Below are 26,417 nucleotides of genomic sequence, written 5' to 3' on the forward strand. Positions count from 1 at the left end.
TCTCCCCTCTCCTTCCCTACAGCCCCGCATTTCTCCCCAGCTCCTTACCACATCTAGCAGCTCCAGCCCCTCCTCCGCCTCTCCAGTCCCTTCCTTGTCCCTCTCTGCTCATTTTCCCACCCTGTGGCGCTATAGCCTGGGCTCCCACTTCCGAACCCCACTTCTGTGCCCCCTGTACCCCGTTTCCTTTCACCCTCCCGCTCCAGTGTCACTGCCCGAACCCTGCGGATTCTCACTCCCCCTTCCCCTCCTACTGGGCCTCTCCCCATCACCCTCCTCCCCCGGCCTCTCCCCGGTTCCCTCCTTCCTCGCTGCCGCCTCTCACCCCCCTCCTGTCCGGGCAGGACTCGGAAGATGGCGGCGGATGATCGGTACCGGTCGGACGCGGCGAAGGTGAAGCGGAAGGAGCAGCTGAACCGATGGATGGGATCAGAGACCGAGAGATGTGGGGGTCCCGGTGTGTCCCGCCGCGCTGCCCGGGTCCGCTTTGCCCAGGGAGCTGTATTTATGGCTGCTTGTTCCGCCGGGGACCGGGACGAGGTTCGGGAATTGCTGGCTGCCGGGGCCCCGATCAACGGGACCAATGTGGATGGACTGACGGCTCTGCACCAGGTACTGTGGCTTCTCCGAGCACCCCCATCATAGCCCACTCACCCTAGCCCACTCACCCCTAGCCCACTCACCCTAGCCCACTCACCCCTAGCCCACTCACCCCTAGCCCACTCACCCCTAGCCCACTCACCCTAGCCCACTCACCCCTAGCCCACTCACCCTAGCCCATTCTCACATAGCCCACTCACCCTAACCCACTCACCCTAGCCCACTCACCCCAGTCCAGTCTCCCTAGCCCACTCACCCCTAGCCCACTCACCCCTAGCCCACTCACCCTAGCCCATTCTCCCATAGCCCATTCTCCCATAGCCCACTCACCCTAGCCCACTCACCCTAACCCAGTCTCCCTAGCCCACTCACCCTAGCCCATTCTCCCATAGCCCATTTTCCCATAGCCCACTCACCCTAGCCCACTCACCCTAGCCCACTCACCCATAGCCCACTCACCCTAGCCCACTCACCCTAACCCACTCACCCATAGCCCACTCACCCTAGCCCACTCACCCCTAGCCCACTCACCCTAGCCCACTCACCCATAGCCCACTCACCCATAGCCCACTCACCCATAGCCCACTCACCCTAGCCCACTCACCCTAGCCTACTCACCCCTAACCCACTCACCCTAGCCCACTCACCCCTAGCCCACTCACTCTAGTCCAGTCTCCCTAGCCCACTCACCCTAACCCACTCACCCTAGCCCACTCACTCTAGTCCAGTCTCCCTAGCCCACTCACCCTAGCCCACTCACCCTAGCCCATTCTCCCATAGCCCACTCACCCTAGCCCACTCACCCTAGCCCACTCACCCTAGCCCACTCACCCTAACCCCACTGTTTGAAGGATTAAAGTTTCCCTCTAAAACTATAGGAATGTATCAGTGAAGTCCTACCTGCCCACATTCAGCTGTTACTACAACTCCCATCAGCCCCTCAGAGTCCCACATACAGACTGGGCAGCCCTGCTTGGCTGCTTCACACCCTGGTACATTTATCTCAGCACCTGCAGCTACTCAGGCCCCCAAAGTCCCCCTGTAACTTTACATTATAGCTCCACATCCCACTCTTTATTCATTTCCAGTATTAAGGGAAATCACCTCAGCCTCCCAAATAATGAACAAACGGGAATGCCCCTAATTCTGTGCTTTGGCTCATAGTGAGAAACAACACGTGGGGGTTCATTTATAGGGGTACCCATGGTATTGACAAGGTTGGGGGGGAGTTGTTTATTTGAAAAAAGGCCATGCTAGATTAAACTAAAATTTCTAGCAAACTGTCTCCTGATCCTGTATCTCCTGCCCCAAGCCCAGCTATTCCCTAGCAAACTGTCTCCTGATCCTGTATCCCCTGCCCCAAGCCCAGCTATTCCCTAGCAAACTGTCTTCTCTGCTAAAGCTGCCATCTCAACCCCAACTATTCTATTCTATCATGGTTATTTCCTCTTCTTGGGGCTCCAATATCAAATGTAACTATTCCACTAGCAAACTGCCATCTCTTGAGTTAAAGTCTCAAGCTCAGCTCCTCACACCCCCCATCATCGCTCCCTTCTCCCCATTATCACTCCCTTCTCCCCATCATCACTCCCTTCTCCCCATTATCACTCCCTTCTCCCCATCATCACTCCCTTCTCTTCATTATCACTCCCTTCTCCCCATTATCACTCCCTTCTCCTCATTATCAGTCCCTTCTCCCCATTATCACTCCCTTCTCCTCATTATCAGTCCCTTCTCCCCATCATCACTCCCTTCTCTTCATTATCACTCCCTTCTCCTCATTATCAGTCCCTTCTCCCCATTATCACTCCCTTCTCCCCATTATCACTCCCTTCTCCTCATTATCAGTCCCTTCTCCCCATCATCACTCCCTTCTCTTCATTATCACTCCCTTCTCTTCATTATCACTCCCTTCTCCCCATTATCACTCCCTTCTCCTCATTATCAGTCCCTTCTCCCCATTATCACTCCCTTCTCCTCATTATCAGTCCCTTCTCCCCATCATCACTCCCTTCTCTTCATTATCACTCCCTTCTCCCCATTATCACTCCCTTCTCCTCATTATCAGTCCCTTCTCCCCATTATCACTCCCTTCTCCCCATTATCACTCCCTTCTCCTCATTATCAGTCCCTTCTCCCCATTATCACTCCCTTCTCCCCATTATCACTCCCTTCTCCCCATTATCACTCCCTTCTCCCCATCATCACTCCCTTCTCTTCATTATCACTCCCTTCTCTTCATTATCACTCCCTTCTCCCCATTATCACTCCCTTCTCTTCATTATCACTCCCTTCTCCCCATTATCACTCCCTTCTCCTCATTATCAGTCCCTTCTCCCCATTATCACTCCCTTCTCCTCATTATCAGTCCCTTCTCCCCATCATCACTCCCTTCTCTTCATTATCACTCCCTTCTCCCCATTATCACTCCCTTCTCCTCATTATCAGTCCCTTCTCCCCATTATCACTCCCTTCTCCCCATTATCACTCCCTTCTCCTCATTATCAGTCCCTTCTCCCCATTATCACTCCCTTCTCCTCATTATCAGTCCCTTCTCCCCATTATCACTCCCTTCTCCCCATTATCACTCCCTTCTCCCCATTATCAGTCCCTTCTCCCCATTATCACTCCCTTCTCCTCATTATCACTCCCTTCTCCCCATTATCACTCCCTTCTCCCCATTATCACTCCCTTCTCCCCATTATCACTCCCTTCCCATTATCACTCCCTTCTCCTCATTATCACTCCCTTCTCCCCATTATCACTCCCTTCTCCCCATTATCACTCCCTTCTCCCCATTATCACTCCCTTCTCCCCATTATCACTCCCTTCTCCCCATTATCACTCCCTTCTCCCCATTATCACTCCCTTCTCCCCATTATCACTCCCTTCTTCCCCATTATCACTCCCTTCTCCTCATTATCAGTCCCTTCTCCCCATTATCACTCCCTTCTCCCCATTATCACTCCCTTCTCCTCATTATCAGTCCCTTCTCCCCATTATCACTCCCTTCTCCCCATTATCACTCCCTTCTCCCCATTATCACTCCCTTCTCCCCATTATCACTCCCTTCTCCCCATTATCACTCCCTTCTCCCCATTATCACTCCCTTCTCCTCATTATCACTCCCTTCTCCCCATTATCACTCCCTTCTCCCCATTATCACTCCCTTCTCCCCATTATCACTCCCTTCTCCTCATTATCAGTCCCTTCTCCCCATTATCACTCCCTTCTGCTCATTATCACTCCCTTCTCCCCATTATCGCTCCCTTCTCCCCATCATCACTCCCTTCTCCCCATTATCACTCCCTTCTCCCCATTATCACTCCCTTCTCCCCATCATCGCTCCTTTCTCCCCATCATCGCTCCTTTCTCCCCATCATCGCTCCCTTCTCCCCATTATCGCTCCTTTCTCCCCATCATCGCTCCTTTCTCCCCATCATCGCTCCTTTCTCCCCATCATCGCTCCTTTCTCCCCATCATCGCTCCTTTCTCCCCATCATCGCTCCTTTCTCCCCATCATCACTCCCTTCTCCCCATCATCACTCCCTTCTCCCCATCATCACTCCCTTCTCCCCATCATCGCTCCCTTCTCCCCATCATCGTTCCCTCCTCCCCATTATCGCTCCCTTCTCCCCATTATCACTCCCTTCTCCCCATTATCACTCCCTTCTCCCCTTCTCCCCATCGTCACTCCCTTCTCCCCATTATCACTCCATTCCAGGGCCGTTTAAAGGTACCAGTGGGCCCAGGGCAAACATCTGATTGGTGGGCCCCCACAGCTACCCCAAGGTGTTTGTAAAATAACTACCCTGAAGCAGTAGAACTTGAATCTATTATGGCAAGGAATAGCCTATAGTCAGTGAAGCAGAGATGAGATCCAGGCGCTGTCCGGGACCAACAACATTGCAAGCAGGTAACCCATAATCACAAATACCTGCCACTTATTAATAAATAAAATCCATAAGGAACATTTGTTGTAATAGAAAATTAAAGTAAATGGTTATGTTGAGCTTTCCCAGCTGATATGCTTTAGTCAAAAGATATAGCGATGGAAAGGTTTAATGGAGGGCCCTGGACAATTTATTTATTGAAACAGCCCTGCCCCTTCTCCCCATTATCAATTCCTTCTCCCCACTCCTTTCCTTTCAGTTCTACTGTACTCCATCACTCACTGCTTAGTCCATTTGGCTGTACCCCAATCACTGCACCCCAACACTGCCTGCCCAGCAGTGACATACACTATATATATATATATATACATACATACACTATAAGTGCACCTCACTGATGCCTATGTCCTACACTATACACTATGTATATATATATATATATATATATATATATATAAACACTATAAGTGCACCTCACTGATGCTTCTCTCTGACCCGTCTGCCTACTTGTCTCATGTTTTGTCTGCAAAGTACAGTTTTCCCATCATAAAAGTGTTTGATCAGGGCTAGAGCTGCCCTCCGAGGTCAGGAGGAATTCTCCCTAATGATATGGTGAGACCTTGCTTCCGCCATGACTGTAGCCTCGCACATACATAGCCTCTCACTGGTCTGACCTCCCTGCCCCCCCCCAGGCCTGCATTGATGAGAATATAGAAATGGTGCAGTTCCTGGTGGAGAATGGATCGAACGTAAACCAGCCAGATAATGAAGGGTGGACGCCTCTCCATGCAGCAGCATCCTGCGGCTTCGTCAGTATTGCACAGTGAGTTCTTCCTAAACTAACCCTCCCCCCCCCCATTCCTGTCTGTGTGGCCTCTCTCAGCGTATCATTAGTGTCTGTACTGACTCCTGACACATCTGCTTCCATCGCAATTGCCCTGTTGCCTCTGTATTTACTGTAATGTCCCTCTGGCAGCAGCAGCATGAAAGAAATATCTGTAGCCCCCGTTGTCTGGAGTTGTACTTAAACATGTGGGGCTTGATTGAACCATTTTCTGCCCCCATTCTCAGTATAGGAGCCTCATTCTGCTGCACCTTTATGGTTCTGGCGCCCCCTGTAGGAATGTAGAACACCATAAATGCAGCTCCAGACACCAATGGATGTAGGGCCTGTTAACCCTCACACACAGCTGGGGGACTGGCCCCTGGAAAGGTTAAATTCATAATCATTTCACTCATATTCACTCTATATTTCTATTTAAATAAAAGAAAGCTGACAGAATGGAGCTTGCTAGATGCAAGCATTAGGGTAGCTCCCGCCCATTATTATTTCTATTATACATTTAACAGAGATGACATGTTGTGCCGCACTTTAAAGGGGTTGATCACATTTAAATTAACTTTTAGTATGTTAGTGGTATTCTGAGACAATTTGCAATTGGTCTTCTTTTTTTATTATTTGTGGATAATGAATTATTTAGCTCTTTATTGGGCGTGTTTACTAAGATTGGAGACAAATGTGATGTTGCCCATAGCAACCAATCAGCAATAAGATTTGAACAGTCACCTACAAGTTAGAAATCAAAGCAAAGACCTAATTGGTTGCTACAGGCGACATCACCGGTGATATTTATCTCCATTCTTAGTAAACATACCCCTATGTAGCATCTTTCTAGTTTGGAATTTCAGCAGTTATCTGGTTGCTAGGGTCCAAATTATCCTAGCAACCAGCCATTGGTTTGAATAAGAGAATGGAATATGAATAGAAGAGGGGCTGAATAGAAAGTTAAGTAATAGAAAAGGAACAGTAACAATAAAAATGTAGCCTCACAGAACAAAAGTTTTTTGACTGCCGGGGTCAGTGACCCCTATTTGAAAGCTGGAAAGAGGCTGAAGGTGAAGGCAAACTATAAAAAAAGAAAAATGAAGACCAGTTGAAAAGTTGCTTCGAATTAGCCTAAAACATACTAAAAGTTAACTTTAAAAGTTTAAAGGTGAACTACCCCTTTAAAAGGGTTACTTTAATTGCCCCTGGAGTAGCTTGCAGTCTGATTTCCCTGTTGTAGGTACACAAACATTCTTATATTACATATACAAATAAGCTGAGCAGGAATATTCTCTGCATGCAAAAACACAAGCTATTTACATGTATCTGGTTGTTTATATGGACAGCCGCCATAGCTGAAGTTCTTTCTATGTAAGAAAAGCCATTGTTCTGATACTGTCAATGGAGAATATTTTAGTATGGCAGCTCCAGTGTAAATACAGTTAGAGTGAAGACACACAGAGCTACTAGTAGCAGCTACAAAAACAGACAATGCTGATCATTTACTGATAATTGTCTCTGTGTGTTTTAGCAGAGGCAATTCTCAGTATTGTCTATGGCAGGGGATTTGCTGGCGTTTAGTAGCCATGGAAAAGTAGCTGCTACTAGTAGCTCTGTGTGTCTTAACCCTTAAGGAGGGGATTACGGATGAAGACACACAGAGCTACTTAGTAGCAGCTACTTGTCACAGCTACTAAATGCCAGAAAATACCCTGCCATAGACAATACTGAGAATTGCCTCTGCTAAAACACACATAGAGACAATTATCACTAAATGATCAGAATTTTTGTAGCTGCTACTAGTAGCTCAGTGTGTCTTCACCCTAAATGTTCTGTGCCCTTTGTTTAAGGAAAGATAGTCACTGCCTGTACCTGGGTCAGTAACCTCAGGTCGGTTGGTTGGAACAGATTTGCGAATGGCTGTCTGCTTACAGTACTGTCATGGCTTCCCCCCCTCTGTACAGATTTCTGATCACCAATGGGGCCAGTGTTGCTGCTGTGAATAGTGAAGGGGAGCTGCCTCTCGATGTGTCCCACGAGAGCGCTATGGAGAAGCTGCTGAAAAGCGAGGTCAAAAAGCAAGGTGAGAGTGCCGGCAATACATGGGTGTGTTGGTCACGTACCTAGGGTGGGGATCTGCAGTCCTGCGGCTGGTATGTACCTACAGCCCCCAGCATGCTTTTTAGTTTTCGGGTTCTACCTCAACTGGAGGCCTCAGGTTGAACCTTGCAGCTGGTATAGGTATGGGATCCGTTATATGGAAACCCATTATCTAGAAAGCTCTGAATTATGGAAAGGCCGTCTCCCATAGACTCCACTTTAATCAAATAATTCAGATTTTTAAATTTGATTTCCTTTTTCTCTGTAATAATAAAACAGTACCTGTACTTGATCCCAACTAAGATATAATTACCCCTTATTGGGGGCAGAACAGCCCTATTGGGTTTATTTCATGGTTAAATGATTCCCTTTTCTCTGTAATAATAAAACAGTACCTGTACTTGATCCCAACTAAGATATAATTACCCCTTATTCGGGCAGAACAGCCCTATTGGGTTTATTTAATGGTTAAATGATTCCCTTTTCTCTGTAATAATAAAACAGTACCTGTACTTGAGCCCAACTAAGATATAATTACCCCTTATTGGGGCAGAACAGCCCTATTGGGTTTATTTAATGGTTAAATGATTCCCTTTTCTCTGTAATAATAAAACAGTACCTGTACTTGATCCCAACTAAGATATAATTACCCCTTATTGGGGGCAGAACAGCCCTATTGGGTTTATTTAATGGTTAAATGATTCCCTTTTCTCTGTAATAATAAAACAGTACCTGTACTTGATCCCAACTAAGATATAATTATCCCTTATTGGGGGCAGAACAGCCCTATTGGGTTTATTTAATGGTTAAATGATTCCCTTTTCTCTGTAATAATAAAACAGTACCTGTACTTGATCCCAACTAAGATATAATTAATCCTTGTTAGAGTTGAAACAATTTGGAGATCCAAATTACGAAAAGACCCCTTATGCGGAAAACCCCAGGTCCCGAGCATTCTGGAAAATGGGTCCTATACCTGTCCCACCTTGCCTTAGCATGCACCCATCTTGCCTCACTATGCACTGTCCCACAGTAGCCACTTACCAGAAAAGCAATAAAGCAGTGTAACTGCTGCTCACAACTATTTGTTGCCCTTCATAGCGCTGGCCCTGGGGCCATAACTCCCTGCGTTTTGCTGCTAAATTTACCAGAAATACCTTTTCTCTTCTGCACATTAATGGGGTTAAAGAGGTGGTTGACCTTTAAGTTAATTTTTAGTATGTTATAGAATGCCCTATTTCTAGCAACTCTGCTATTTATTTTCATTACTTTTTTTTATTGTTTTTAAAATACTTGCCTTTTTCTTTTGCTCCTTTCCAGCTTTTAGATGGGGGTCACTGACCCCGGCAGCCAAATACTATTGCCCTGCGAGGCTACAATTTTATTGTTATTGTTACTTTTTATTACTTATCTCTCTATGCAGGCCCTTTCCTATTCATATTCCCATTTCTTGTTCCAACCACTGCCTGGTTGCTAGTGTAAATAAGACCCTAGCAACCAGATAGCTGCTAAAAATACCAAACTGGATAACTACTGGCCAAAAAAACTGGAAAGCCATAAAAAATTAAGTCCAGTTGATAATTGTTTGAATGTATCAATGTCTGCATCATACTGAAAGTTAATTTAAAGAAGAACTACCCCTTGAAGCGTTGTTCGCCGTGTGTGGCATTTGGATAAGCTGAGCTTGGCAAGGGGCACTGTTGCTGACTCCAGCTAGAATGAGGGGGCTGTGGGCTCCCTTGGCCTAACATGGTAGGAACAATCGCATTTTGTGCACTGCTGTCGGCAAAAAGTAGGTGATATGGGAACAATGAGGCAAAAGCATCTGCCTCAGGCGGGGACAGGTGTGTCTGACAAGTTTGTCTCCAGAAGACATTCTGCATTGAGGAGCAGGTAACATGACACCGCCATGTAATGGTATTTAACTCTTGGGAATGCTGTGATTCTGCTGGCTTTGTCACTCACATTTACCCATCTATTTTGCTCTAAGGCGTGGACGCAGATGTAGCGCGGAGGGAGGAGGAGGAGGTTATGCTGAGAGACGTGCGACATTGGCTAAACTGCGGGAAAGCCGAGGACGTCAGGCATCCAACGACCGGGGCCACCACTCTGCATGTGGCTTCAGCCAAGGGCTACAATGAGGTGATAAGGTGAGCCTGAGCCACTAGCCTTGGGGTTATACAGGTTCCAAACCATTTCCACTTCAGCTCTATTTATTTAGCGTTCTCTCAAGTTCAGCATTTAGGGAAATGGCACATTCAGGCATTTCAGGATTTTTTTTCACGTTGCCCAAGCACCAATCGGCAAAATGGCAAGAAATATGCAGTGCTGAGATGAGATTCAGCCTAAGAGTTTCTACAGTGTCTTAAAAGTGTTTCTCATGGTGGGCAAAATATCCTAAGGGTGAAGACACACAGAGCTACTAGAAGCAGCTACTTGTTGTGGCTACTAAAATAGACAATGCTGATCATTTACTGATAATTGTTTCTAGGTGTGTTTTAGCAGAGGCAATTCTCAGTATTGTCTATGGCAGGGTATTTTCTCACTTTTAGTAGCCATGAAAAAGTAGCTGCTACTAGTAGCTCAGTGTGTCTTCACTCTAAAGCTTGGCCATACACAGGCAGATTTAGCTGCTGAATAGTCACAGCCAGACTTAGTTGGCAGCTTATTTGCCCATGTATGGGCCCATTCCTAAACAAAATCTGCTCAAAGATAACCTGGACAGGTTTGAAAGTCCTGCTGGGTGAAGATCACATAGGTGAGTTGATAAGGTCCTCTCCTAACAAGCATAGCCATTATGATCCGATCGGTGCCCCAGTGGCTAAATGATCAGCCTGATTGGCACAGCATGTAGGTGGTCAAGTCAGCAAGAAACATATCTTTTGGGGTATAAAAAAAATCGTTAAAGGGGATCTCCAGCTTCCAAGCCAAAATTTGCTAGAGCCCCACACAACGCAGAAACCCCCACTATACCTATCGTTATCATCTGTTCTTTCAAAAAGTGTGAATAAATACCTTTTATATATGCTGAAATTCAGCTGCAAAACAGTTTTTCTCTTTCTACATCATTTGAAATCCTGGCAGGGGAGGAGGGACTAAAACATTGATGTTAAAAATTGTAACAACTTCTCCACAGCTTAGAGACAGCATGCAGGAACTACATAACCCACAATGCATTGCACTGTGACATTCCTTTCCTTACTGAAATTATATTTACTTTTCAAAAAGCTTAAGTTGTGATGGGTGGAGTTCCCCTTTAATTTAAAGGTGAACAACCACTTTGATTCATAGTATTTACTCTCATTCAACTCAGGTTGCTTCTACAACTGGGCTTTGACGTGGATGCCCGAGACTTTGATGGCTGGACACCTTTGCACGCGGCCGCTCACTGGGGCCAGGAGGAAGCATGTCGCCTGTTGGTTGAGGCTCTCTGTGACATGGAGATCATCAACAAAGTGGTAAGGGGGGGGGCGTGGTCAGTGGTTTTTATTCTTAATACAGAATTCAAGATGGCTGCGCCATTGCTGTGCCCTGTGCCTATAAGGGAATCTCATTGCAATAAATGGTTTGTGCCTTTTCTCTGTTGCAGGGCCAGACTGCCATGGATGTTGCTGATGACAGTTTAGAGTCAGTGCTGGAAAAATTAAAGGACAAACAGAGTGTGGTGAGAATACTGTGGGCTTTTCCTTGTATGTAGCAATTCTACTATTACTTCACTTTGCTTGCCATGTACAGATGGAGCGGGGGCTATTGCAATGCTGTATACTGATGCAGAGTGAGGGCACCATTCATTAACGTTAAAGGGAAACTCCAGCTTCCGAACCAAAATTCGTTTTAGAGCCCCACACGGCACAGAAACCCCTAATACACCTATCACTGTAATCTGTAGTATGAATAAATGCCATTGTTTTATGCTGAAATCCAGTTGCAGAACAGTTCTTCTATTTCTGCATAATTTGAAATCCTGGCAGGGGAGAAGGGACTAAAACACTGATGTTACAATTTGATGTATTCATTTAAATTGATGTATAATGCTTGAAATTATGTTTATTTTTCAAAAAACTTGTTGTGTTTGGGTGGAGTTCCCCTTTGACATATCCCTAACCTATCCAGGGTCAGACTGGGCCAACCCTGGTGGGAGCCTGGTGGGAGGAGGGGTTGGTGGTGGGGGTCCCAGCGTGAGCGCAGGGGGGGTGTGAAGCCCGCTGTGGGGGTCCCTGCGGGGGGGGGATGTGAAGGCCACTGTGGGGGTCCCTGCGGGGGGGGGGGATGTGAAGGCCACTGTGGGGGTCCCTGCGGGGGGGGATGTGAAGGCCGTTGCAGGGGGCCCTGCACCCTTCAGTCTGACCCTGAACCTATCCGTTCATATACATGGGAGTAGGTATGTTGCTATACCTTGAGCTCCATCTCTATCTCTCTGTTCATGATACCCTCAAGCCATTTGATTTTCCCATAACCCACTTTCCTCATTCCTGTTTTATATTCCTAATTCAGCTACGTTTGGAGAAGAAGAAAATGGCACCCCAAATTATGAACCAAACAAGCCTGAACCAGAATGCAGCGAACAAGAGCCGAAGGTTTGTGTGTGTCTGTGTGAGTGGGGGTATGGGGGTATGGCCTAGTGACTGAGCTGTTGTGCTTCTGATCATGCCACAGACTGGTTTTTGGGTTTTGCTGTGAGTTGCACATGGGATGATTTGTGGTTGGACGTCGCACTGTTTTATATCACGAGGGGAGTTTGTTGTGCACCGTGTGTATGCTTGGATTGCTTCACAGGGGAGTGTGAGTGACACATGGTGTGTTGGCCCCAGACACTTTTTGCACACCTTGCACTGATCCCTGCACGCTCCCCCTCCCTTGCCCCTTGTTTATCTAGGAGTTCTATTTCTCGTATGAGCAGCCAGGAGAAAGTGGCATTACGTGTCCAGGATAAGGAGCGTCGGGCGCAACCTCCCCCACCCGTTGGGCTTCCTTCTATCCCCACTGCTGTGGGATCTGATGCAGAGTCTGGGTCTGACACAGAGTCACGTGAGTGTGCCCTTTATTTCCACTCTCCCATGTCTGTCCCGGGTCATCTCTCTTGCCCTCTCTCCACTTTTACAGATAATTACTGCTAAAGTGACCGTGACAGATCTGGGCTCATTAAATGTCTGACACACTGTAACATTACTTAAAATTTACTGCTTGATTGACCAATTAGGACAGTGTGGAGGGTATATTGATAGTATACACAGAGCTGCCTGTTTCTGATTGGTCAACCATGATGTGAAGCAGTACCCCTTAATGAGCTACTACTGTATACTGCATTTTGTTCCCATACTTTTTCTTCTGTGTTGGCAGTGGCCCTTACGATTATCCACACCATTTCTTTTTCAGAGAAAGTAAAAGCTCAGGAAAGAATAAATAACTTAAACAATCAATTGCGGAATCTTCCGGAGCCAGCAGCAAAGAAGGTGAGAGAAGCCAGGGGCGGACTTTGTAAAGGAGATAAGCTTATATCATGTTTTCTTTGGCCTGTATGTTTCTATTACCTATTTCCCTTACATCTGTGCTCCTTTCATGGCTGATTGTTATTGTGGCCTGTGTGTTTTAGATAACTCTGTTTTCTGTATGCTGTGTAGACTAGCAGTTTGCAGGATCAGGAGAAGTCCGAGCCGGCCTCTGGTTCCTGGCGAGCCTCTCTGAGGAAGACTGGAAGCACTGGCGCACTGAGTACAGGAACTGCCCCTGAGGAAGGAAGAAGGGCGGCATTGCCAAAATCAGCCTCTAGTTCTCAGCTATCTGAGAGGGTATGTGCCTCTGGGGGTTTGCTTATCCCTTTCTCCTCCTTTGAATGTCATGATTTGTTATGCCACTGGTTGGGGACCACTTGCCCTAGCTGTACCTAGTGAAGGGTTCTCATTCTGACAGACTGATATCTTCCATAGGAGAAGGCTGGTTCTGAGCTTCGTCTGGCCCGTGTACCTCCAAACCAGAAGCTGTTTAGTAACCAGGAGAATGCTAGGTGAGTATTTGAACTGGCAGGGTATAAATGGCAGTTGCTCAGCATTTAAGGGAAGGATACCATTAAAATTAATCTCTTTTAATCATTTGGCAGAGACACAGTGCTGGGCCAAAGATCATACTTGCGGCAGCGTACCGATGGGGAGGATAGTATAAGCTCTTTGCGCAGACAGCGAGGTGAAACCCTCGCAAATAAAACTGAAAATTCCATCCCAAGGAGAGAGCTTTTGACACCCAAACCAGAAGCTCCTGTGCCAAACAAAACACCTATAGCTGCCAAAGAAGAGAACCAAATTTCTACACCTGATGCACTTGGAAGGTAGGGCAACCTGTAACTGTGTTGGGAGGTGTGGCGCCATACAGGTCACGCTCTTGCTTACTTTTGGGTTCATGGTGACCAGATGGCGTATGTTCAAGTAAAATGAGTGGAGCTATGGTACTAATCACTTCATCTCTTGCCTTTACGCACACAAGTGAAGCCACCAAAATTGAAACACCAAACTGGTTACAATGAAAGCAGATGAAAGTCTAGATACATATTTAGATTTCTTTCTTTGCTAGTTTGAGTAAGAACTGTTATCCTTTCCTATTCCAGACGAACTGGGACTACTAATGCTATCACCACTAATACAGTGCCAGTGGTCAACACTGAGACGAAGGAGAGGCGCAGGTGAGGGTGATATGGAGGAACAAGTGACATCACAATGGGAGTGGTCCTGGTCCGGATTAGGCACACAGAGGCCCAAACAGTCCCCACAGGTCCACTAAATAGTGACTGTCTATGGCATCTTATAGCAGCCCCTCTGGCATTTGTCAGAATCCACAGGTTGCCAGCCCAGGCTTGGTGGGGTCAGATTTTGGTGCAATAAGAAGGGATAGGTTGTTTCGGGAAGGGCAGAGGGATCCCCATCCCAGCAGTTACTGGAGCAGAGGGACAGGCCAGACATTGGTGCACCAAAGGAAGGGGACAGTTTTTAATTTGGGTGGGGTGGGTGCAGTTCTTGGTGCAGCAGGGGTAGGCTCCAGGTTTAGGGCAGCAGTAAGGGCATGCTGTTGGCATGGTGGCGGGGAGAAAGAAGAGAAGAAGCTACACATCACAGGAGGGTTAAAGAATTAATACATTATGAACTGCTGCTTGACTCACCTTCCCTATATTAACAGGTCTTATCTGACACCAGTGCGAGATGAGGAGGCTGAGGCTCAGCGTAAGGCAAGGTCTCGGCATGCACGACAGTCTCGAAGGTCCACTCAGGTGAGCTGCACTCTGCTCTCTCAGCATGTCTATTGCCTTACACTTATCTCTAGTGTGTCTTACATTCTCTGCTTTATTCATAACTTCTTTCATATAACTCTATATAAATATATGTAAAAATGCCCCCTTTATTAGGCATTGCCCTTTCTTTATATCCATCTTCCTTTTCCTTTGCTGTTCATCAGGGAGTGACTCTTACTGACCTGAAGGAGGCAGAAAAGGTTATGAAGGGTCAGCAGGACAATAAAGAGGCTGAGGCAACCCCAGAGCCAGTCAAGGCCCAAGAGGAGGAGACAAACAGAGAGAGCCAAGTAAAAGCCAGGACTGGCCGTGGAGCCAGCGAGGAAGGGGTGAGTAGATTGCTTTATAGTTAGGAATCTTATCTATGGGACCTAGATAAAAAAAAAAAAAAAAGATTTTAAAGTAATGTTTATCATATATATACTGGTTATATGGTTCTACTATAAATGATACAGAACAGGCGCCCACAGTGCAAGGAAACGCTGCAGTATTTTATGTTGGACTGATGCTCACCAGCCTGGTCAGACTGACTGTCAACAGTTAAAGACAGCTATTTTGACTGTGGGAAGGCCTACATGGAAGAATAAGGGTCAAGAGATAAGATGACAAATTCAGAAGAAAAATACTCAGACATAGTCTATTAAAGGGAAACTCCAATTTTTGAAAAGTAAACATAATTTCAAGCAACTTTGCAATATATATCAATTAAAATATGTAATAATATGTAATAATACGGTTCCCTGTTCCCTGATCTGGCTGACTACTTTAAGATTTAAGAAATGTAACAGTAGGCAACTGCCCTAAGCCTGCCTTCAGCCTGCATCCTCCCAATCCCACAATTCCCTGCACGTGTCAATAAGAAAAGTAACATCACAGTGCAATGCATTGTGGGTTATGTAGTTTCTACATGCTGTCTGTAAGCTGTGGAGAAGTTGTTACAGTTTGTAACATCAGTGTTTTAGTCCCTCCTCCCCTGCCAGAATTTCAAATGTTTCAGAAAGAGAACAAATGTTTTGCAGCTGGATTTCAGCATATAAAGATTGTATTTGTCCATGCTTTTTGAAGGAACAGATTACAGTGATAGGTATATTAGGGGTTTCTGTGTTGTGTGGGGCTCTTTAACAAATTTTGGTTTGGAAGCCAGAGTTCCCCTTTAAATGGTTTGAATAGTGGTTATTATCAGCCCCAGCATGCAGTCAAGTTAAAATCTATGGCCAATCACCAGATGGGGAACATTCAGGAACACAGAGTACAGGAATGCCACTTTCTTCACCTTTCAAGGACTTGGAGACTCGCTGCTTCTCCAAAATTCGACTAGAATAAAGACAAAAACCTGTATCAAAGTATTTCAAGATCTTATCTGCTCTCAAAGCAAAGTGTCTGGCCAATCTGTTATTTTATTTGCCCAGTGAATTTGAATTTGGAGCCAGTGTATGAACTTGTCGCATTGTTGTTACAGACGGAGGTCAGTTGGAGGGCTCGCATTGCCAGCTTGCAAAAATCTGACCTATTAGGGCTCACTACTCCAGACTCAGCACCCACCTCATCAGGGTCCCACAGGCGAACAACCGGAGGCCAGAGCTTAGAAAGCAAAGGTGAGACCTGCAGGAAAAGAAAAGGAAAGGTCATCTTTATAGATGATTTTTTTTTTGTTGGTTTGGTGACACTTCATTCTTTACAGAGATGCAAAAGTCACAGGAGGATGAGAAGGAGAGTGATGAGAAAGGTGGGAAAAATAAAGCAGGGGTGAAGGATAGGAGAAGACCACGAGGCAAGCGGAGATCTACAGGCGTTCCACTGACCACTAGAGATGTAAGAGCCTGCTTTGTGGTGGTGCTGCAGGGAAAAAGAGGGTCCTGTATCAGGGACTTTTTATATGTCATACCTATAGCGAGAGTGGAGACTGTCTCACAGATATAGATGGTTATGTAATAACATGGGCAGTTCAGCTGACTGCAGGTTCCTTGCTTTGGGTTACTGAGCTGAAACAAACTTGCTTGTGTTGCTGCACAAGGCCCATGGTGTATTTCCCTGTCCCCGCTAGGCGGGGACAGGAAAAATCAGACCTGCCCAATTGACATATAGCCAATTTTAGGTCAGATATATGTTGGGTAGGCCTGTCAGGGGTCCCCATATACGGGCAGATAAGCTGCCAAATCGGTCTGAAGGACCTGAATCGGCAGCTTAAATCAATCTGCCCATGTATGGCCCCCTTAAGGCTAATGTCTCACTGAGTTATTTAGTCACCTGCGATAGATCTCTGCTACCGCGGGTGACTTAATTGCTCCAACATGCCTTTCCACTGTCAACAAAGACATTCACCATAGGAAAGGCCTACTCATGGTTTCAGTTTTCCAAAGTCGCGCAAAGTTTCCTACAGGCATCATCGCACAATTACCAAGGTGATGTGCAGGCCTTGCCACCTATGTTTCCCTTTATTGACAATGGAAAGGTATTTAGAAGGGATTACTTGCCCGCAGTAGCAGAGATCTATTGAAAGCAATTAACCTCTGCATTGGAACATCAGTCTATGGCCTGGTATAATATGTGGGGCAAAAATCCTGCTGTACTGGGAGTTACTGTTATTCTTATGCTTTTACAGAGCGACGAGGAAGACTCTGAAGATGAAGAAGGAAATGGCGAAAGCACACAAACTCAGGTGCCTTGGCACAGACATGCAATCCTTCAGTTTGATAGAGTTCATGGGCATCATATAATAGTAGATGTGGTTAGGAAATGCTTCCTATATAAATGGCTGAATACAAGCTGTCCCTTTATTACTGTGTAATATTGGTTTTATTTTTCCATTTGCTGCCTGGCTGAGCACCTGTCTTGGTAAGTAACATAACTATGGCACGTGCAATCATACACCGGCTGTAAATCGTGGCTACTCCCACTGTGTCTGTGTCTTAAGCTGTGATTGGAGATATACACATTTGTCATTGTAGCCCTTTCTGCTATAAATATACAACTGATATATAGTTTGTGTAAAGAGATATATGGCAGTGGGACCACCCATGTTACTCCTATGTCACCGCTGCCTGATATGGGTCTGTACTGGCCTATCTATCACAGTTTGTAAAATGGTCAATAATGCCTGTTCCACCATCTGGCTGTGTGTACTAAAGAGGCTTTAGTCCGGTCACGGTATGGAACATTTATACATGTATCTGCTATAGAATTCATCTTTGTGTTGTGCTTAAGCCGCGCTTTCCGTTTGAGTTACGTGACACAATGCCTTTTGTTTTTTTTCCCTCCCAGGTAGACGGGCTTGTTTCTCGGTAAGAATATTTGATTGTCTGATGGCTATTGTGTTAATAAAGGTGTTGCGCCTGTGACACGCATAGTGCAACGTTCTGCAGCGCCTAAAATGTCACTGTGGGTTCTGAATAGAGACGTTTGTGGGATAGCAGATGTGCAGATTGGTGAGGGACGTGGGGAGTGGGTGTGAACATCAATGTCGTAATCAGGCACTGGATTTACACTGGCAGCAAAAGGAACATTGTAGCTGGAGCTGAAATCTATCAGACATGCCAGGAAATGATGCGGATAAAACACAAAGAGACTGATAAAATGTTATTTTTTTACTTAAATTGCACAGCTCTCTTATTGCCGGTTGGGCACAGCATGTCTGGTCAGCGTCCAAGAGAGGCTAAGGCAGTGGTTGTTGGACCTTTTAAGTTCAAGCCCCCTTGGACTCTGTGCCTTTGGTCAGGCTGACTATAGTTTATAACAAAATTACAGATAAGGGGAAAACATTGGAAACATAGGTGTATTTGTCATTTAGCCATAGTGTCAATAACAGCCACTCTCATTTACCTTCAAGCTGGGCTTTCGCCATAGCAGGCCTTTAGGCTGAGCCTCTTGTCACTAATCCAAGCCCCCAGGGGTTCAAGGGTATTGCTACTATTTACTTTTTTGTAAATTAAGGATATACCACCTATGGCTTATCTATCTATCTATCTATAATTGAATGCTGAGACACTGCAGAGAAAGACAGGACTTCTGCTTCACAGAAAACATTGTTACTTATGTAATAGAGATAACTAATATTATCTCATTTTGACCTCAGTAGATTCTGTTTTAAAGGAACAGTAACATCAAAAAATGAAAGTGAAGTGTATCAAAGTAATTAAAATATTATACAGGTTTGGGACCCATTATCCAGAATGCTCGGGACCTGGGGTTTTCCGTAATTTGGATCTCCTACCTAAAGTCTGCTAAAACCGTTATTTAAACAAAAAAGGATTGTTTTGCCTCTAATACGGATTCATTATATCTTAGTTGGGATCAAGTACAGGTACTGTTTTATTATTACAGAGAAAAGGGAATCATTTAACCATTAAATAAACCCAATAGGGCTGTTCTGCCCCAATAAGGGGTAATTATATCTTAGTTGGGATCAAGTACAACGTACTGTTTTATAATTACAGAGAAAAAGGAAATCATATTTAAAAATGTGAATTATTTGATTAAAATGGAGTCTATGGGAGATGGGCTTTCCGTAATTTGGAACTTTCTGGATGGTGGGTTTCCAGATAAGGGGTCCCATACCTGTATACTGTTGCCTTGTGATGGTAAAAGTTTATAAAAACAAAGCTGCTGTGTAGCCTTGGGGATAGCCAGTCATATTGAACTAGGGCTAAATAGCACAGGTTACATAACAGATAAACTCCGTAAAACACCATTGTATTTTACAGAGATCATATCATATCTGCTGTGTAACTTGTGCCTTTTCTCCCTTTTTCCAGCTTGAATGACTACCCCTGTGGCTACACAGCTGCTTATTTATATAATTTATAGTAGTCTCTCTGACGCAAACACACCAGTGCAGGGCATCAGTTTCACTGTATTTTAGTTTTAACCACTTTCATTTTTTGGTGTTACTGTTCCTTTAATTGTTGTTTGGCCTTTACTGAGAACTGGAGGGATACCTATTAAACTTCTTGTTAGTACAAGATAAATCTAACAATTATAAGGTCCATTTTTGGCCAAGGATCCCACTTCCCACCTTCCCCATTAGGCCAGTATTAGGAGGTTATGTGTGGGGCAGCGTGATTGGCACATACTGCTCTCCATCTAGAGCATTCTTCTCTTAGATTAAAAAAAAACATTATTTTACAAATGTCTCTTTAGGGCAGATAGTCGGTTCCATACACGCACTACAGTCCAAGGAGAGCCATCGCTAGCGTCTGAGTATCGGGATACAAGAGATTTTAAAAAAGTAAGTGTGTGGAGGTCTTTGATATTGCCTCACTGTTACTGGCACTTGATTGCCATGGCTGCCATCAGTAATTATGGGGTCCAATACTACTAAGTTAGTTAGCATCCCCACCAGGGGGGCCTTATTATAGCATGCTGGCCACCTGGGCCCCCTAAGAGCTGGCCCTTGCCAACAAGCAGAAGAGGGCCCCAGTGTAAAACAGCCACACTCCATTATGTCAAATCCCCACCAATCATCTGCAGTGGCGGCATTACATATAGACCCTGCGGTTATGGGGGGCATGGGCAACAGGGGGACCCGGATCGTGGGGGCTTATTCTTTTAAAGCTATAAAGTCTTCCCTCCCCACTCACAAGTAGTAGAGCAGCTGGGGAGGGAAGACTCGGGCAGGCAGAAGACACTTGCGGGGGGTGGGCAGATGACACCCACAGGTGGGAGGCCGCTTATGGATCATTGTGCACCAGGCTCCTCCTAAGATTTTTTTGTAAGGGGGCCTGCTGCATATTAGTTACGCCACAGATCATCTGCCAAATCTGTGCCACTTTTGCACCCCATGAACCCCACATTTGCCACTGTGTCCTGGGGCCCCTGACTGAAGTACCCTCCTGACGATTGCTTTGTTCAGAGGGAATGGAGCTCACAAATAGAACTCACAATCCCAACAAATCAGATAAAGTTTCATCTGTACTATTTCATATGTAAAGTTTCTGATATATATTTTAATGTGTGATCAGAACTCCCAGCATTCTTAGCTGGGCATTGTGTCATTCATATTATTACTTATTGGTTTGTCTTGCTACCATAGCTTTATGAGGAACTAATGAGGGACAATGGACGCCTACGCTCCCAGCTGCTAAATACCCAGAACTTGGTTAATGAGACCAAAGCTGAGCTTGAAAGAGCCCAACAGGTGAGGAAATAAAGTTACAGATGTTACAGGGGATTCAGGGCGTAACAGATAGACTTAAGTTACATATCCAGGTAACATAAGGCTTGTTTCATAACCATCATTAGAGGAAGCAAAATGAAATGGCCAGCTGGAGTAAATAAGATTTCTGAGCATTTTCATGGTTATTTGGCCACCTAAATTGATGTAGTATGTAAGTCTATTGCAAAATGTCATCTGGAGTCAGTCTGCACTCAAAACATGACCAATGTCCCAGTGCTTTAATGTAAACTCTTCTGTTTTTCAGAGACAAGAGAGAAGCGTTGATAGATCGTTTCTGATTGACACAGAGAAGAAGGTACATGTGCTGTATAATGATATTATTCTTAAATATTTCCTGCAGATTTGTGTTAACTACTACAGCCCTTTCCATTGGGCTGACCAAGCTCCTGAGAGAGTAATACCACCCCACTCCCCCTTTTGGCTTCTTGTAATGGAATTATAAACACAGAACAGGAGACTGGTGATAAGGAGCTTGTGGCCACCCTGTAGTGAGGCAGTGTCTGTTCAAGTAAGACCAGACCTGGACTGGGATTCAAAATAGGATACTAGAATACTTGCCTTCCCAGCCCCGTATAGAGACATCAGAGATGGGTGGATTGGGCACAGGTATAAGTGAAGATTGGCAGAAGGAAGGTTAGGGTCATCAGTTTGACGACCCATGTGTTATGAACCAGATGTGAGTGCCCCCACTGATAATTCCAAGCCACAGCAGGTTGAAGCAACCTGATGGAAATACTGTGCTCTCCTGATTTCCTGTAAATGATACTGGAATACCCTTATAAGGGCAACCTTTCCAGTTCACATAGTAAAACCTAGTTTCCCTTGATACAAATATTGTCCACTTGATACTGATTTGAGATCTAATTACACTGCTATGATTCTCATAGGAAAAGGTTATCTTGGAACGCAGACTGTCTGAGTTGCAGGAAGAGTTGAAGGTGAGAGCAATACCAAGCATACCTTTTGGCATCTGTCAGACCTATATATACTGTATATACATAATGGTCAGATCAGCCTTATGTGGCCAAACGGCCTGTTTTAGTTGCTACTGACTACCTTTTTTATGTTGGTAAAAGCACTGCTTTTGATTTCATATTATATATTCTTCTCATTAAAGGTTCTTGGGGACCTTAAGGCTGATAACCAGCGTCTGAAAGATGAGAATGGAGCACTGATCCGTGTCATCAGTAAATTGTCCAAATAGCACAGCTGCTACATTGGGGATACTTTCTCGCCCACCTGTCACTAGCATTGGGACCGTCCATTCGGGCATACATAGCATTTATGGAGGATGTGGGAGAATAGAGGATGTATCTATGTAACGTATTTACACTCAGCCACCCCTGAATTTGTCCAGGAATTGTCACATTGGAGGTTTGTTGGCACATAAAGGAAGGGATGGGGAAGCGTTTTCATGGTGTCTCCAGCTGAAGAAACACAGAGCGTATGTCTTGGACCATTTGCAACTTAACTGGGAACATATATTCTACCTATTTCACCTGTAAATTATATTATTTGTTCCATACACTATGGATTCATCTGCAGAAACCACCTCTGCTGGACCTGACCCAAAATCCATTTTCGAATTTATATTGGGTTGACGACGCGTGTCATGCAGACCTACCTAATGTCTGGTGAAGAACCCAAGTGCAAATGCACTGCAATGCAGACAAATGAGAACTTTCTGGAAAACCGACACTAGGTCAGCTTTTTGATGCCGTTCATTCTTATTCCCCTTGGGTCCAGTAGAATTGTGGGAGTTGCAGCTTGAGCTGTGGGAAAGACGGCTGGATTATTTGGCGCACTGTCAAGCTACTGGGACCTCGGATGTGAGGGGTGGATGATGTGTCCTGTCCTGACAAGTGTGTTCCACCCACAACGTGTGCACAGAAAGAAAGTCACAGAAGAAACACTGATTTTTGCGTGGGGCAAACACCGTCTGATCAACCGAAATTGAATCTTGGAAAGAGCACAAATTTGTACGGCCATTATACCCCCCATTCCCCCTTCCCAGTATATTTGTTTTCGCAATGGATGTCACTTTGCTGAAAGAGGCTGCAGGGTAGGGGTAGGTATCATACTATGTTGTCCAGTACTTGAGCACATTTTAGGCACCATAAAGAGGACGTTTTATGTCTTCTAATCACTATTTTTTTCTTTTGTTCCCACCCCCACCACCTGCACTGGTGTTTTGTTTGTTCCTATGGGAGAGAGATGCTATTTATTATTTGGAAAAAAATATATTTCCCCTTAATCGCGCCTTAATTCTAGATCATCCATTCTCCTCAGGGAAAGGTTGGTTGACTTTATCCAGTCCTGTGTGATACTCTCAGTGCAGTAGTTCATCTATAGTCAGGAATTAGCTTTCACATGTCTATGGCTGTCAGACTGCTGATTGGTTGTTATGTGTTGCTGCACTGATCAAGGTGTCTGTGCTCGTCCCAAATCCATTACTGCCAGAGTGGGAGTGCCTACTGTAATGGCTTTTTCCTCTGCTCGGCTGTGTCCAATAAGCTCACGCGGGCACCATTTAAACCCTTTTGTAGCCAGAGTGTTGAAATGTTCTGTACACTACCAAGGCATTAGAATTAGCAGCAAGATATGTGCGATGTGCACACACATGGTGCTCGGAGAGGGGGATTTGCAAATCCTGATATCCTGATATTTTGTTTACACTGGTTACAGCTATACCATGTAATATTGTCCAGACTGGGATTGATTTATAGGCCCTGGCATGTCAAATACACACAGCCCCCCACAGGCACAATAAATAGTAACTGTCTATCTTACAACAGCCCCTCTGGCATTTGCCAGAATCCATAGATTGCTAGTCTGGGCCTGCCTGTAAGTGGTTGGAGCATGTTCATTGAGAACATATGGACGGGCCAGTAAGAATGACTTATCAGGTGGGTTCAAACCTTTGGCAAAAACACTACAAATACATTAGTTCTAATAAGCTACATGATACAAACCCTTCACTTTACGAGTACCTATAAATAAGCTTTGAAACTATGAGCCAGAGAGGATACCCAAAGCATGTGGACATTTCTACAGTGCTGATCTCGCCTTTCCCACTACATCCCTATTCAAACCATCCCTTTAAGGGGTCCTGCACGCAAAAACTGAAAACGCCACTTTCCAGTGTAATTTTTTTTAAAACATTTTAATTGGTTTTAAAGTTATTTGTAGATTGCAATTGCTATGAAAGGGATAGTGATACCTTTCAGTTTTAGCAGGAATATATCAGTATGCCTATATAAAAGCATGTATACGCCACATTTGAAAGGTGCCCTCTGCCTTCCTCTACAGACCTGTGTTTGTACATTGCCTGATGTTATTCATTTTCTTGTTCTTGAAGGGGAATCATAGATTGACACAGACTAACGCATGGATGGGGGAGAGGCAGGGGGCCTTTTTTAAATGTAGGGTTAATGCTGACCACCTTTATATAGGCATAATGACACCTTGCTGATAAAATCTGGAACATGTGCCTGTAACTTTAAAACCAGCAGGGGCCATTTAGTACAACCAGTGCTCCCTACGTGTACGTCTAAATGACACACAATATAGGGACCTGGTAAGGGGCAAGACAGAGTATGCCCTTGTGCCACCCCCAACCCGCCCCTTATGATTACATCGCTGCTGAACGCAGGCAGCACTGTATTCATGGAGAGAACATAGGTCTTTGAACATGAGACCTGCAGAAATTCAGAGAAGTGCAAAACAGGGCACAAGAATTGAGCTCCTTTTAGCACTTTGTTCCCTGCCCTGCACTCTGTATGACTTATGTTCTCTTCTGCATCTGACTCCTGAAGCCACCAGATTAACAAACCCGAAGGAGCACTGACTTCTGCTACATGGTTTCGATAGTCAGGATAGTCAGATGCAGAGAGCAGAATAAACAAACACTGCTTTGTTTTCAACATGTACAAATGACCATAAAACCACTGACTTTGCTTAATTGATGTATAGCAGTAAGTTCCTTACAATTACACTTTGCAAAAATCAGTTCTTGGGTGGAGTTCCCCTTTACTAGTCTAAATAAATCTTGTGACAAAGTGTGTTATTATTTTTATCTGGCGGATTGGCGAGCAGTGACTGTACCACTGGCCTTATATAAAAACACAACAGTCCCCAGTCATTAAGGGCAAGGGTTTGCCGGCATCGTTGGCAAGCAAGGGGCTATCTTGTGACATGGCAGAATTCTGTCCTCGTTCCCAGACCTTACAGAGGAAAGGAATTCTTTACACTGCGGCAGGAAGCAGCACAGGGGAAAAAAAAGCAGGAGGCTGGAATCCAGTCCATTTCCTGGCAGGGACCCAGCTGAGGCATATCAGGGTCTGTAAAGTTGAGATCAGCTTGAGTTTATCCACTTATATACTGCCTGTTCCTCCTACAGCCCCATAACCAAACTCCTTCCCCCCAGGCGTGCACCCTATCTCCCTCTCCTGCCTTTGTGTTACCTTTTCACTCACGTTTTATTATTTTTGTGCAATATATAATATTTATAAATGGTTTTGCCAAACACTGCCTTCTGTTCAAGCTGCGGATCTGCCTTTATTTTTTGCTTTAATATTGTTTATATAATTTATAAATGCACTGTTTTTAAGGCACTAATTTGTGTGTGTGTATTTTGCTCTTTTTTGACTTTTTTCATGTTCTTATGTGTTATTTGGCAATTTGTCACCTCCTATCCACCTGTGTCAGGAATGTGGTTATTGTGTGCCATCCCTTCCCTCTTGAAACCATGTCTGTGTCTTCTCTGTTGCACACATTGCTGTGTGTCCTACAAATGATGGGATTCCCTCCTGTCACTCCAGACTTGCAAATAAAAACTCACTTTGAAAACATGGATCTTGTTCCCTGTGACTCCTGTTAGAAGTGTGATTTAAGGGACCTTGCACATGGTTTACAACAGTGACCCTGTGCGTGCCATTGCATCAAATGGCCATTGTAAACCCGCCGGCCTAATTGTGGCCCTTAGACCGATTTGGCAGCTTATCAACCCGTGTAGGGACACCCACGACGGGCCTGCCTGACCGACATCTGGTCTAAAATCAGGCAGATATCGATCGTGCAGGTTAAAAAATTTAGTAGGATCGGGGACCGCATCGGCTCGTTTATGCGGTCCCCGAACCGACTGCGCCTATTACCGCTGTTCTAATTCGATCCCCAGGGCCAAACGACTGAATTAGCCTGAATTCACCCGTAGGTGGGGGATATCGGGAGAAGATCCGCTCCAGAGCCCTAAAGCTCACTATGGAGTGAAGAACGCACAAAAAAGGCCATTGCACAGGGTCCCCATTGTAAACACCCTTGTTTAAGAGCCCTACAATGTGAATAAAATAAGGGTAATACTGCTGTAAATCATTCAGCCCAAACCAGATCTTGGTTGTTGGCCCAGATTTAACTAGGGACACCCAAAAATAAGATAAGAAACTTTAACATAGGACGCTAACTGGAAGATGTATGTTTCAGTTTCTAGTTGTCCTTTAAAAGTCTTGTTAAAGGTTTTTGTTTTTTTTTTGTTTTTTTTTAATTCGTGTTCTG

General features: G+C 45.1%; 1 protein-coding gene across 3 annotated transcripts; it reads left to right on the forward strand.

Moving 5' to 3' along the window:
• On the forward strand, positions 1-25,719 carry LOC100487727 (protein phosphatase 1 regulatory subunit 12A). Of its 3 annotated transcripts, none has more exons than XM_031900555.1 (24): positions 2-612; positions 5,186-5,316; positions 7,284-7,402; positions 9,410-9,569; positions 10,733-10,877; positions 11,009-11,083; positions 11,914-11,996; positions 12,296-12,447; positions 12,796-12,872; positions 13,041-13,208; positions 13,347-13,423; positions 13,517-13,741; positions 14,018-14,092; positions 14,584-14,674; positions 14,860-15,024; positions 16,155-16,290; positions 16,377-16,507; positions 17,298-17,354; positions 17,957-17,976; positions 19,832-19,919; positions 20,724-20,828; positions 21,112-21,162; positions 21,755-21,805; positions 21,985-25,719. In XM_031900555.1, the coding sequence occupies exons 1-24, from the start codon at positions 355-357 to the stop codon at positions 22,069-22,071; spliced, it is 2,727 nt and encodes a 908-aa protein (XP_031756415.1). In that variant the 5' UTR covers positions 2-354; the 3' UTR covers positions 22,072-25,719. The 3 variants fall into 3 exon arrangements, 2 of the variants coding, with proteins under 2 accessions (XP_031756415.1, XP_031756416.1); XM_031900556.1 differs by having other exon boundaries at positions 12,320-12,447; XR_004222286.1 differs by lacking the exons at positions 21,112-21,162; positions 21,755-21,805; positions 21,985-25,719 and having other exon boundaries at positions 1-612; positions 17,298-17,530; positions 20,724-20,777.
• The last annotated feature ends 698 nt before the right edge of the window (positions 25,720-26,417 follow it).

This window comes from Xenopus tropicalis, chromosome 4 (assembly GCF_000004195.4).
Source record: "Xenopus tropicalis strain Nigerian chromosome 4, UCB_Xtro_10.0, whole genome shotgun sequence".
In the NCBI taxonomy this organism is placed as follows: domain Eukaryota; kingdom Metazoa; phylum Chordata; class Amphibia; order Anura; family Pipidae; genus Xenopus; species Xenopus tropicalis.

Excerpts from the sequence above, each read along its gene's own strand:
- LOC100487727 (XM_031900555.1), top strand. The coding sequence starts at position 355 with ATGGCGGCGGATGATCGGTACCGGTCGGACGCGGCGAAGGTGAAGCGG. Across the intron at positions 613-5,185 it reads GACTGACGGCTCTGCACCAG|GCCTGCATTGATGAGAATAT; the intron begins GTACTGTGGCTT and ends GCCCCCCCCCAG. Across the intron at positions 13,424-13,516 it reads AGTAACCAGGAGAATGCTAG|AGACACAGTGCTGGGCCAAA; the intron begins GTGAGTATTTGA and ends ATCATTTGGCAG.